Here is a 14,766-nt window from a genome sequence, read left to right as displayed (position 1 = left end):
GGTGTTTCGAAGTCTATTTTGGAGTTTCTCGACCGCGTATAGAAGAGGGCGAAGGTGCTTATCGGTGACAGTAGGGTATCCATCTCTATTGTCTCACTGGAACATCGTTACAATGTGGGTTATGTTCACCGTTCTGCCGATACTACAATGGAATATGCTCTGCAGAAATTACTGAACTTGTTCCAGAAACTCGGAGTTTTTTAAGCTATACATCAATAAGTTGTCGACTGGGCAGTGTATCGCACATCACATTACAAGATCAATTCGTTCTTTAGTCGCTGAAGTCTTTCCTGTCACTTTCAAATGTTCACAAATACTACTCCCTCTATCCTCCCTCGCATAACCTATTTTAAAAGCTGTTGGCATCATCTTACCTTATTTCTTCAAAATTGAAGTCTGAGTTCGCGTTATTGTCAATAAAGATCATTACCGCACCATGATCAATGATTTTTATTTGAAAATATGAATGACATTGCTCCTGACGAAATGTGGTTTTAACAGGATGGCGTTACGTGCCATACAGCGACCGCAACCATTGATTTATTGAGATCAATATTTGGTGATGGCTTGATTTCAATTGACCTCCAAGGTCGTGCGATTTGACACCTTTCGATTCGTTCTTGTAGGGCCACGTGAAGTCACTGGCTTTTGCCGATAAACCAGCAACAATTGATGCCTTGGAGGTCAACATTGTTCGTGTTGTTCGTGACATACGAACATCCAAAATGCGCTTCGTCAAGAACAACCACGATGACCAATGACGGCTTTATAAAATTTTGTTTTCCAACCGTCATGTTGTTTTTGTAGCAGCATAAACAATTTTACAATAATCAATCTGGGTGTTCTGCATTTTGTTCAAGTCCAAGAAATTGTGCTACTTCAACAGGATGAGTCCATAAACCCATAGGAAGTAGTGAAGTAGGGTTGGCTGAACAGTTAAATATGTGGAGGGTGTCATGAGGACCCTGACCATAAGCTGGGCTCTTACGACTCTTGTTTTACGCGGCAGAATCTTCTCAGCGTTTGCTATCGGTGGTGGGCACCCTACAAGTACGACATTCATATGGTATCCTGCTACAGCGGAATTGATGGCGTCTCTGTGAATATCGTTTAAAGTTATCAAATGATTCCTGCACATACCTCTGTATGCTCTTCTCGTATTTCCGTAGGTCTGTCTAACATGCCATATAATGATGAAGTTTGGATGACTCCTCCGGTGACATCCCAGAAGGAACTGTTGCGTCAACATGACGTTGTGTTCCTTGACCGGTAGAACCTTGGTTTCCTCGTGAAGGTGATGTTCAGAGGTAATTTGAAGGCAGCCTGTGATGGTCCTTAAAGCTGCGTTTTGACAGCATTGATTATTCCTCCACTGAGTATCACTCAAAGAAGGCGACCACACTGGAGCAGCATAGTTTACCACTGACCGACCAATCATCTTGTGCTTTGAGGACTTTGTTCCTATTTTGCAGTTTATGCGTGATTGCAGTGGCGTGCAATCGTGAGGAGGTAAAAAGGCTACCCAAAGTGACACCAAAGATTTTCGAGAGGTTCACTGTCGGAATTTGTACGGCGTCGACCATGATACCTAAGTTTAATTTTACCTCCTTCGTCCAAGTGGTGAAGAGTGTTGCCGATGCCTTCGTTGGTGATAGCTAGTGGACGGGTCAGATCAGAGAAGATCAGTTCTTACTTTCGAAAGGTCAAGGTCTCTTATCAAAATCGTTGTGACGTTCATCCGAAAAAACTTCCACTATCGCTGTGTTCGACAAATCTGATACAAGTGGATTCATAGGAGATGTACCAGTCTGTTATAGGTATTCTAAACTTTTTGACTGTGTATTCACCACAAATGTACAAAACACATATCCCTCATTGCCTTGAAACAACCACTAATGATGAAGAACAATAGGAAACTATGAATATCCAAAATGTGCAAAATCAGGGCCACCCTAATGTACCATGAGAAAAGAAAAGTAAAAGTTGTATAAAGCTAAGAACAAGTCTGATTTCTACTTTAACTTTACTACATATCTATTGCTCTTTTTCCTCTCTCTCTCTGTCTCTCTCTCACACACACACACGCCTAACCATCCACATACATTGTTACAATTGTGTTTCCTTTCCTTTAGTGTGCATGTCAGTGCAAGAGTAAAACTTATTACAGCAAAGAAAGTAATATTGTAAATCCTTTTGTATCCTTTTTAGTGTTTCCTTTTTGTTTGAGGAGAATCAAATAAACCTAAAAGCAAGACCCCTTATAATAGTGAGACGTGTTTATAAACTTAAATGTTTTTATTTTTTTCTTGTATATTATAATTTCTTCTTTAACTGTTTTATTTTCGCTCTATCGTGTTTGGATTTGAATGATTTCAAATTGTAGGCGAGTGACTATGACTTGCATTAGTATAGCTGGAATATTGTATTTAGTATTTGAATTATTCACGTACTACATTGTGTCGAGTACATGATGACGGTTGGTATTTAGTTGAAATTTTTAAATGTAGTTAATATTAATTAAAATTATAAACATGTTATCGAAGCTATATAAGGGTTAGTTTATTATAAAAAGTAAGAAAAATAAATCCCAAAATAAAAAACCACCACATTCCACGGGTTTTTGTAAAGTGGAGTGGTTAGTTTACTAACCACCGTGGTTGGCATTAAAAATAATTATGATACAAATTTTCGTTTCGTATAAATTTTTTTGAAATCGATTATTTTTGACAAAATTTTCCGACCAAACAAACGAAATAGCAAAGTAACACTGAATACGACGAACAATAAACACTCTGTGCTTTTTTATTTTGAATGAAACTGCGGTTTACAATTTTTTCAAATTAATATAATTTTTTTGAAAGTAGTAGTTATGTTATTAAGAAAATTTATAGGATACCTTTATATTAAACTGTTAATACTCTAGTCCTATGGTTTTCAATAATACTAAATACTTGTACGTAGTGCTTATATCTAGCCTTTGCTTGAAATTTTGTAATTTTCGGTAGATAACTTTATTTTTCTATGGAAAAGTTATCGATAACTTCAGTTTTCTAGAGACAATTTTTCGATAATTTTCACCTTCTTCACAAAATGTATCGATAGTTTTAATTTCCAATTCTTCTATAGAAAAGTTATTGATAACTTTAATTTCCTATAAAGAAATTAAAGTTATTCCTAAAGAATAGTATTTTTAATTTTTATACAAAATATATCGATAACTTTTAATTTATATAGAAAAATTTTCGAAAACATTAATTTTCAATTGAAAAGTTATCGTTAACTTTTCTTTAAAAAAGTTAAGTTATCGATAATCTTGCTTTTCTATAGAATAGTTTTCTATAGTTAACAATAACTTTATTTTCTATAGAAAAGTTATGGATAACTTTATTTTCTATAGAAAAGTTATCGATAACTTTATTTTCTATAGAAAAGTTATCGATAACTTTTCTTATCTATAGAAAAGTTATCAATAACTTTACTTTTCTATAGAAAAATTATCGATAATCTTGCTTTTGTAAGGAAAAGTTTTCTATAGTTATCAATAACTTTATTTTCTATAGAAAAGTTATCGATAACTTTACTTTTCTATAGAAAAATTATTGATAACTTTACTTTTCTATAGAAAAATTATTGATAACCTTAATTTTCCATACAAAAGTTATCGATAACTTTAATTTTCCATACAAAAGTTATCGACAACTCTAATTTTCTATAGAAAAGATATCGATAACTTTACTTTTTTATAGAAAAGTTATAGATAACTTTACTTTTCTATAGAAAAGTTATCGATAACTTTACTTTTCTATAGAAAAGTTATCGATAACTTTACTTTTCTATAGAAAAGTTATCGATAACTTTACTTTTCTATAGAAAAGTTATCGATAACTTTACTTTTCTATAGAAAAGTTATCGATAACTTTACTTTTCTATAGAAAAGTTATCGATAACTTTACTTTTCTATAGAAAAGTTATCGATAGCTTTACTTTTCTATAGAAAAGTTATCGATAGCTTTACTTTTCTATAGAAAAGTTATCGATAGCTTTACTTTTCTATAGAAAAGTTATCGATAACTTTACTTTTCTATAGAAAATTTATCGATAACTTTACTTTTCTATAGAAAATTTATCGATAACTTTACTTTTCTATAGAAAATTTATCGATAACTTTAATTTTTCATAGAAAAGTTATCGATAACTTTAATTTTCCATAGAAAAGTTATCGATAACTTTACTTTTCTATGGAAAAGTTATCTATAACTTTACTATTCTCAGGAAAAGTTATCTATAACTTTACTTTTCTTTTATATAGAAAAATTATCGATAACTTTACTTTTATATAGAAAAGTAATCGATAACTTTACTTTTATATAGAAAAGTTATCGATAACTTTACTTTTATATAGAAAAGTTATCGATAACTTTACTTTTATATAGAAAATTTATCTATAACATTATTTTTTTATAGAAAATTTATCGATAACTTTACTTTTATATAGATAAGTTATCGATAACTTTACTTTTATATAAAAGTTATCGATAACTTTACTTTTATATAGAAAAGTTATCGATAACTTTACTTTTATATAGAAAATTTATCTATAACATTATTTTTTTATAGAAAATTTATCGATAACTCTATTTTTATATAGAAAATTTATCGATAACTTTAATTTTCCATTGAAAATAATCGATAACTTTAATTTTCTATAGAAAATTTTTAATTTTCTGTGGAAAACATTGGTAGCTTTAGTTTTTATAGGAAATATATCGATATCTTTAAATGCAAAGTTAACTTCCATTTTCTAGGGAAAGTTTATCGATAACATTAACTTTCTATAGAAAAGTTACCGGTAATACTACTTCTATAGATTCCATAAAAAATGTATCGATAACATTAATTTTCTTTAGAAAAGTAATCGCTAATATTAATTTTGTATAGAAAAGTGAACGATAACTTTAACTTTCCGTAGAAAATGTATCGATTTTTCACAAATAATCCGTTATAACCTTCTTCATTTGCGAAAAATTTCCTACTTTTCAAATTCAAAAGACGCTTGATGCCAAATGCTACGAAAATAATTATATTGCAGACATTAAGGGGCGGTCATTGTTGTTTATTACTTGGCTCTGGGGATGTTTTAATAATGACAACAACAGTAACAGTAACAACTGCAACAAAAGGCAAAAACTATAATGAAACAAACAAATAGTTACAATAACTATTAACTACTTACAAAACTTAATCCTTGTTTCACACACTTTTCTTTTTCACATTTTATTTTCTTGTTTTTTTGCACATCACCAAGTTTCATTTGTGTAATTTGTTTGAAATTGTTTTCCCTACTTTTTTCTCTTTTTGCGTTGCTGTATTTCTCTTAATTTCTTTGTCATACGAGCATACAAATTTTATTTCAATTTGTCACCATTATTCTCACATTATATTTCCGTTTCCCTTAATGTTGTTGTTTTACCGTTATTTTCAAGAAGAACGAAAAGTTTTACTTTTACTACGTCTTGCTTTGCAAACAGAATAAACAAAAAAAAAATAAACTTTTTTTTCATGCAATTTATAATTAATTTTACTATTTGCTGTTGATTTCCGTTTCTTTTATTTTCATTTTCACACTTTTCATTTTGTTGTTGGTATTTATTCAACCTGTCACAGTTTTAATATTAAGTTTTCTTTTTGTTAATTTTGTTCATTCAGTCATTTTTTGAAAAATTCGCTGATTGATTTATACAAATACATACAAAAATACACCTCAATTTTAAGACAAATAATTTTTAAAACAATTTCACACTCATGCATTTTTATTTGCAGGATTGGCTGGATAATAATAATATACCTGATAGAGGAATTACTCAATGCATGTATAATTTGCACAAGGTTAATTAAATATTCTTGCTTTTAATATTTTCTTTTTATTATACATAATACATTCGTTATACTTATGAATTTTATGATTTCTGTTTTACGATTAATTTCCGTAAGTTTCATTAACAATTTTTAATCATCACATCACATTCAATTGTATACATGGCTTAATTTTACAAAATAATAACAAAACTTAAGGTTTTTTGTTGATGTCAGGAAGTACTTAAAACCTGTTATTTAAATTTTAAAAAATTATTATGTATTTCCTAGAAATATGTTTTTTTATGGATAATTTTTTAAGCATTTTTAAATCTTTTGTTGAAAATATTGCAGATACCTCGACGTATGAAAGTTATTTTTATGGCAAAAATAAAGTATACGCCCTGTGAGTTGCTTTAAAGACCAATTTGCTTCTGAGTAATAATTTCCCAAAAGAAATGTAATGCGACAGAAACAAGTATTTATAAAACAGAACATAATATATTTTACGTTAATACAAGATAATCAAAGCGAGTAGTTATGAATTCTTTTTGTTGATGTTAATTTGTCCCTACGATAAAATAATTAAAAATTTCTTTAGACTAATAAGCATCACCTAGTAATATTTTTTTGAACATGATAATGATTTCAAACAAACTCAGTTTAATAAAGAAATCATTTGACATTTGTATCTCATTAAAAAAAGGATATCGTTGATATATCTAATCAAAGAGGCCTGGAAAAGATGGCCTGGAATAATTAAACAAATCGAATTTTCTACAAAAAAAGTTAACGATAAATTTCATTTTCATAGAAAGTTTATCGATAACTAAAATTTTCATTAGAAAAGTTTTCTATAACTTAAATTTTTTTAAGGAAAAGTTCGAGAAAATTTATTTTTATAACCAAAATTTTCTGCAGAAAATGTATCGATATCTTAAATATTCTGTAGGAAAGTTATAGATAACATAAACTTTCTTTAGAAAATTTTCCGATAACTAATTTTTAAATTAGATTTCTTTAGAAAAATATCGATAGCTAAATTTTCCCTAGAAAATTTTTAGATAACTTTTATTTTCTAAAAGAAAGCTATCGATAACTTGAATTATCTATAAAAAAAAGATATCGACAATTTTGTTTTAAAACAAAAGTTATCGATAAATCTATTTTTGTATAGAAAATTATCGATACCTTTATTTTTCTACAGAAAAGCAATCGGTAAATTTTATTTTCTACAAAAAAGTTAGAAAAGTAATCGATAACTTTATATTTCCATAACTTTTATCGATAACTTTGATTTTCAATAGAAAAGTTTTTGATAACTTTAATTTTCTATCGAAAAGATATCGATAACTTTATTTTCTATACAAAAAAATTATCAATAAAAGTTATCGATAACTTTATATTTCTATAGAAAAGTTATCGATAACTTTACTTTTCTATAGAAAAGTTATCGATAACTTTACTTTTCTATAGAAAAGTTATCGATAACTTTTCTTTTCTATAGAAAAGTTATCGATAACTTTAATTTTCCAAAGAAAAGTTATCGATAACTTTACTTTTCTATAGAAAAATTATCGATAACTTTACTTTTCTATAGAAAAGTTATCGATAACTTTACTTTTCTATAGAAAAATTATCGATAACTTTACTTTTCTATAGAAAAATTATCGATAACTTTACTTTTCTATAGAAAAGTTATCGATAACTTTTCTTTTCTATAGAAAAGTTATCGATAACTTTAATTTTCCAAAGAAAAGTTATCGATAACTTTACTTTTCTATAGAAAAGCTATCGATAACTTTACTTTTCTATAGAAAAGTTATCGATAGATTTACTTTTCTATAGAAAAGTTATCGATAACTTTACTTTTCTATAGAAAAGTTATCGATAACTTTACTTTTCTTTAGAAAAGTTATCGATAACTTTACTTTTCTTTAGAAAAGTTATCGATAACTTTACTTTTCTTTAGAAAAGTTATCGATAACTTTACTTTTCTTTAGAAAAGTTATCGATAACTTTACTTTTCTTTAGAAAAGTTATCGATAACTTTACTTTTCTTTAGAAAAGTTATCGATAACTTTACTTTTCTTTAGAAAAGTTATCGATAACTTTACTTTTCTTTAGAAAAGTTATCGATAACTTTACTTTTCTTTAGAAAAGTTATCGATAACTTTACTTTTCTTTAGAAAAGTTATCGATAACTTTACTTTTCTTTAGAAAAGTTATCGATAACTTTACTTTTCTTTAGAAAAGTTATCGATAACTTTACTTTTCTTTAGAAAAGTTATCGATAACTTTACTTTTCTTTAGAAAAGTTATCGATAACTTTACTTTTCTTTAGAAAAGTTATCGATAACTTTACTTTTCTTTAGAAAAGTTATCGATAACTTTACTTTTCTATAGAAAAGTTATCGATAACTTTACTTTTCTATAGAAAAGTTATCGATAACTTTACTTTTCTATAGAAAAGTTATCGATAACTTTACTTTTCTATAGAAAAGTTATCGATAACTTTACTTTTCTATAGAAAAGTTATCGATAACTTTACTTTTCTATAGAAAAGTTATCGATAACTTTACTTTTCTATAGAAAAGTTATCGATAACTTTGATTTATTTTTAAAACTTTTCTATAGAAAAGTTATCGATAACTTTACTTTTCTTTAGAAACGTTATCGATAACTTTACTTTTCTTTAGAAACGTTATCGATAACTTTAATTTTCTATTGAAGACTTATCGATAACTTTGATTTATTTTTAAAACGTTATCGATATCTTTACTTTTCTCTAGAAAATTTATCGGTAACTTTATTTTTCAACAGAAAATTTATCGATAAATTTATTTTTATATAGAAAAGTTTGTCGATAAATTTATTTTCTATAAGAAATCTATCGATAACATTAATTTTCTAAAAAAAATGTTATCGATATCTTTGACTTTCAATAGAAAAGTTATCGATAACTTTTATTTTCTATAGAAAATTTATCGGTAACTCTATTTATCTATAGAAAAGTTATCGATAACTTTCATTTTCTATAGGAAACTTATCGATAACTTAAATTTTCTAGATAAGTATAATAAAATGTATCTTTAATTTGGCAAATGAAAAATGTACAAATTACAAACGGAATGAAAAACGTATATAAGTATATCCCTGTCACTCATGATGAAGGGTATAAAAATCAATCCCCTTTATCAAATTGTCTACTCATACTTAGTACGTATAAGCAATATGTATTAATATTCAATTAATTATAAAGTATACGTAACCAGTGCTAAACACGAATTCTTTAAGGTAAAACCACACAATATTTTTAGTATTTTGTTGTGCTTATTTACCAGAGGTTATAAAAGTAATTTTATGGCAAAGAGAACAAACAACAACAATATTAAATAATTTTCGCTATTAGTTAATATGGATGGTTTCGATGCTAATGTGGTTTATATACAAAGTCAATGCTTTCATTATTGTAAATCCCTGACTCCCCACACAGTCTTCAGTATTCCCTGTTTATAAAACTTTGGCACAAATACCCCAAATGTATGCTATATTAAATTACTTAATAGTAAGGTGTTTACACTGAAGGTTTTTGGAAAATTATTAGTATTTTTATACAATTTTGTTTGATAAACAATACACATTAAATACATTTCCTTGTTATTGCTCGTTATTAGAAAGTTTTACAACATTTTTAATAAATTTTGTTGCTTAAATGTGAACACATTTCTTTAATCTATTCATTATATTGTTTACATTATTGCAGTACTCTACACGTGTTTGTACATCCGTAAATATTTCCTCTAGAGCATGAAATTATGATTTTGTTTTAGCCGGAAACACACAAAAGCCATAAATATTATAATTACGAAATTCTCTTGCTGTTCAGCATGATTTAAGGCAAAGTTTTGATAATGCTGCCAATAATATGAACTTATTAAAGCAGTTGGCTCATATTTTATTATGCGCAAACTAACACAATATCCAAAGAATAAAAGTAGTGGAAAGTTATAAATTTGGATAACAAACAACAGTTTAAGAAATGAACTCTCAATCACATTATTAAACCCAAAATCATCTAATGACTTTTGACATTTTAAATCTCCTGTCAAAGCTCTTAAATTATATAAATGAAATTCTTAAAGCCTACACTTTCTATTAAATTGTACTACTTATTCAATGTAATTTAAAATTCTGCTTTTTAAACCCCACGCATAAATAAAACCAACAAATTTAATAAATTTTAAATGACATTTTCAAACCATAAATAAGTATGAAAATGTGTGTTTCAAAAGAATCGTAAATTAATTACCACAATTCTGGTTATTTTGGGTAATAATAGAAAATATTGTACATACAATATTTTCAGTGAGTAAAATACTCATTTACTACGAGTATATTCTGTTTAAAGTTCAATGAGAAAAAATCAAAAATATTATCACAATAAAAATCTATGCATTTGACATTGATTGGCATGATGACAAAAATCATTAAAAATTGTCATTATGATAAAAAAAAAATTTAATTTTTTTATATGTAAGTCTGGGTATAAATACTTACATTTTATGTTTAAATAAAAAACAATTACTTGGCAAAAAAAAAGTATAAAACTAATAGAAAAAATTTAAAAAGAAAGAGAGAGAGATTCGCCACAGATGAATAAATCAGGCTGTGGCGAATCTTGTATACCCATCAATATGTGACAATAAAATAGTTTTCTGATATAGAGGTTATTTGGGGGTAGATTATGGACTCATTAATTATTATAAGACAATTATGAATTTTCAAGGCATTTTCTGAAGGGGGACCTTAAATGGGGACTAGGGACAAATGTTGCCCGATTTCCGCCATACTTTACAGTATAATTTTAGAGTTCTTGGAACTAATTTGTGCAACATTTTATTAGGGGGACATTTGTCCATTTTCAATATCAGACAGACCTGATTGTATTTGTGGATAATTTAAGCCATCTACCTCTTTTCGTTTTGACATTTTTGTGTTTTCTACAGACAGACATATGGACAGACGGACAGACATAGCTAGATCGTCTTAGTATCTTATGAGGACCCAGAACTTTTGGTTCTACAACCTATATTTCAATATGTTACCAACGGAATGACAAAATCAATATACCTTCCAACTTTTTTTAGGTGATGGGTATAAAAAAACTCAATGATATTGTGTGTTTGCTTTTACGAGCATAAAAAAATATTTTTTATTTATTTATTTTTGTATTATTAACAAAAAAATGCTCGTATGCATTTATAAAAAAGTGAAGAGTATTTAATTTCATCCAAATGAATTTTACATGACCTCTGGAAAAAAAAAAGAAAAATACAATATTATAAAAGCAATTAGTTGGCGTTTAATATGAAAAGAGGATACATTTAAGGGAAATTAACAAATTAGTTGGAACATTTCTGTTTAAACACAATCAATTTCAACATATTTTATTTACCTTTTGTTTTCTATAGAAAATTGAAGTTATCGATAAATATTATGTGGTAATTTTAAGTTATCGAGTAATTGCCTTTAGAAAATTTAAAATTTTTAAAAAAAAAAAAAAAAACAAACACAAACTGCGAAGCGTTTTGCTTGTCTGCAGATACACCCAGAGTCTCTGGCGGGAATCGAACCCGTAACCCTCATATTGATAGTCTACTACTAGTCTATCGGAACACCCATAACATATCTCTATAAAAAATTAATGAAAAATCTCTCCTACCTAGCGAATTTCAAGTTTCCAGATGATTTGAATTGTCTTAAACAATAATGATATAAAAATAGTTACATACAACATTCCCACCAATATCTATTAATACAGAATTAAAAAATTCATATCTAGAACAAATTTTGGATATTTACTTTTCAACTATGATTTATAGGTCGACCTCACTGTGCGCTCTGTGTCTAGAAATGTTCTTTTTAATTCATTTACAATGTTTTTAAACTACCACACAATAAACATCAAAGATTACTTTATTTGATTCAATTAATCTTAAAACCAATTGTTATTCAAATTCAGTGGAAATGTCATAAAATGTGTGTTTTTCATACAAAATTAATGTTCGTAGGGTGAAACATTATTGGGGGAAAAGGTTAGAGTTTATGTTTTACAACTTTTGTTAAGGAATTTTTATTGTTAGTGACATATAAAAGTTGAATACAATTAAAGATGTTGTTTTACAAGTCATTCGTCAACTCTATTTGAAATTTGAGATATTTTAGCTGAAGTGTTTAAAGAATTTTATTATTGACAAGAATGTATGTATAAGTATGTATAAGTACCGTATGTGTAGTTAAAAGTTCAGTGAAACACTGAATACCGAAGGTTTTTTCTTTCTTCTGAGTCGCAATTAGTATTTTTAAACAATCTTCTGCCTTTCAAAAATCGCCTAAACACATTCTTTATATATAATATATTTTACGTGAAGAAACTCACCTCTTACATTGAAAATTAATCGCTTAACATTGCGTGTAAATAACTTTTAATCTAAATTTTTCTTTCTTTCTTTTTATGAATTCATAAGTACTCGTATTTATTAATTTTAATACGTACATTTTTATGACACTTAAATAAACCCCTGTAGTTAATTGCCTGTAATTATGGTTATTTCTTTTTTTTTATTTTTATTTGGTAGACTACATTAAATGAAAAGTTAACATTTACATTACAATAATGGTTATATAAATAAACTTATACAAACACAAAACTTAGCTCATAGACACAGACATACAGACACACTTTCTCATTCTCATTCTCAATATAAAATTCATGTATCAACAGTTTAATTGTATGTATGAATTTCTAACTGTATATTATAGTTAAACAAAAGGTAGGCGCCTAAAAGTATGCGGCATAAATCGTATAATAAACTAGTTTTTGAAGAAGCCACTTAAAAAAAAACATGAATTTACTGCAATGGTCCTTATAGTAAAAGTCATTGTCCTTACAAAATAAGAAATAAATAAATAAAAATATATAAAAAAGGGTAATAAGTGAAATATAAAAATAGAAAACTAGTAAGTAGGAGAGAGTTTTATTTATATTTTAGCTATTGAGGAAGATAGTAAAATTGAGATATAAAGAGAGTTAATAACGACCAGGAATAGACTGGTAGATTAATAAAAATATATGTAAAGAAAAACGAAATGGTATTTTTGTTTCATTCAAATACATACGTTTTTTTATAATTAGGAAGATCCATGTCAAAGCGGACAGCAGTCGGATTTACCATCTCTGATTTTAATGAAATTTACCACATACATAATATATCCAATATATTTCTCATATCAGTGACTTTTTCAATGGAAACTCATTCCGATGTAAAAATATCGCGATTTGAAAATTGAAAAAATTTGTTAAAATTGTCTAAAATTATATACACATAATTGCCCATAACTTCGAAACTACTCAAAGTCCAACATAATTTTTGATTCCATTTTAAAGGCAAAGATATTGTCCTTAAAATGGTGTGAATAAAATTGTTTACTTCCAAAAGGTTAAAGGTAAATTTTCAGAGTACATATTTCAATATAAAATATATCAAAGATCGCGGTGTTAAAAATTCAAAAAGAAAATGGTATGAGTTCACCTAAACTCTCTACTATATCGTTATTAAAAATAAGTTTTTTGTGTTCTGTTATTGTAACAAAAACAAAACACATGTAAATGTACACTCAAAGTACACGCTTGTACGCACATACAATTTTCTGAAAATAAGCGAATTCACTTAATTGTGAATTAATTCAAAAATAATCCATCGATTTTTATGATCGATATCTCATTTTGTTCCCATTATATGTGGCTTTGCATTAAAGCAATACATCTAAACAATTTCTGACGTTTTCGATTTTTCATGATTTTTTTAAAACAAAAAAATTGGATATTTTTACATAAAAAATATATTTTTTTCCTAAATTTTTTATTATAACTCCGAAAGTACTGAGCCGATTAAAAAGCAATATATATGTGAAAATTTGTACATAGCATGCGGAAAATGTTTTAAATATTCAAACAATCGAAAGAAGAGCGTTAACTAATCAATTTTATGTATATCAAACAAAAAAGTAAAATTTTGTGAAAATGAGCGAATTCACTTAATTGTGAATAAATTCGTAAAGAATCAATGGATTTTTATTTTCGATATCTCATTTTATTGCTATTGTATGCGGCTTTGAAACAAAGTAATAAACCTGACCAAGTTCTGCCGTTTTCGATTTTTCATGAGTTTTTTAAAACACAAAAATTTACTATTTTCACGTAAAAGATATATTTTTAGCTTCAATTTGTTACTATAACTCCGAAACTACTGAGCCGATTAAAACCCAATATATATGTGAAAGTTTGTACATAGCATGGGGAAAATGTTTTCAACATTCAAACAATCGAAAGAAGAGCGTTAACTAATCAATTTTATGTATATCAAACAAAAAAGTAAAATTTTGTGAAAATGAGCGAATTCACTTAATTGTGAATAAATTCGTAAAGAATCAATGGATTTTTATTTTCGATATCTCATTTTGTTCCTATTATACGCGGCATTGCGACAAAGTAATAAACCTGAACAAGTTCTATCGTTTTCGATTTTTCATGATTTTTTTAAAACAAAAAAATTGGATATTTTTACATAAAAAATATATTGTTTGCCTCAATTTGTTATTATAACTCCGAAACTACTGAGCCGATTAAAAAGCAATATATAAAGAGGTTAAAGTAAAACCTATTCATAATATTATAGTCCTGGTAATTTTAAATATGGTCCAAAAGTTTTACCAAAATGGGAGAACGTTAACCTTTAAATCGTGAAGGTCAAAGGTCAAATTTTTCAATTTTTGGAATTTCTAATGAAAAGATAGCGAAATGTCTTTTTATGCCGATTTTATTGAAACTTGAGGAAAATATACATTGGG

General features: G+C 27.3%; 1 protein-coding gene across 3 annotated transcripts in view; it reads left to right on the top strand.

Moving 5' to 3' along the window:
• wwk (white walker) overlaps nt 1-14,766 on the top strand; it is a 110,478-nt gene that overhangs the window by 63,015 nt on the left and 32,697 nt on the right. The window contains exon 6 of one of the 3 annotated variants that reach the window (XM_065501826.1): nt 5,821-5,886. The exons of the other annotated variants lie outside the window; for them this stretch is intronic. Within the exon in view, the coding sequence (XP_065357898.1) occupies nt 5,821-5,886 (66 nt within the window). The remainder of the gene's footprint in view (nt 1-5,820; nt 5,887-14,766) is intronic. 3 annotated transcript variants of the gene reach the window in all.

This window comes from Calliphora vicina, chromosome 2 (assembly GCF_958450345.1).
Source record: "Calliphora vicina chromosome 2, idCalVici1.1, whole genome shotgun sequence".
Classification (NCBI taxonomy): Eukaryota; Metazoa; Arthropoda; class Insecta; order Diptera; family Calliphoridae; genus Calliphora; species Calliphora vicina.
Note: the sequence above shows the minus strand (reverse complement) of the source record. Positions and strands in the feature narration are given on the sequence as shown.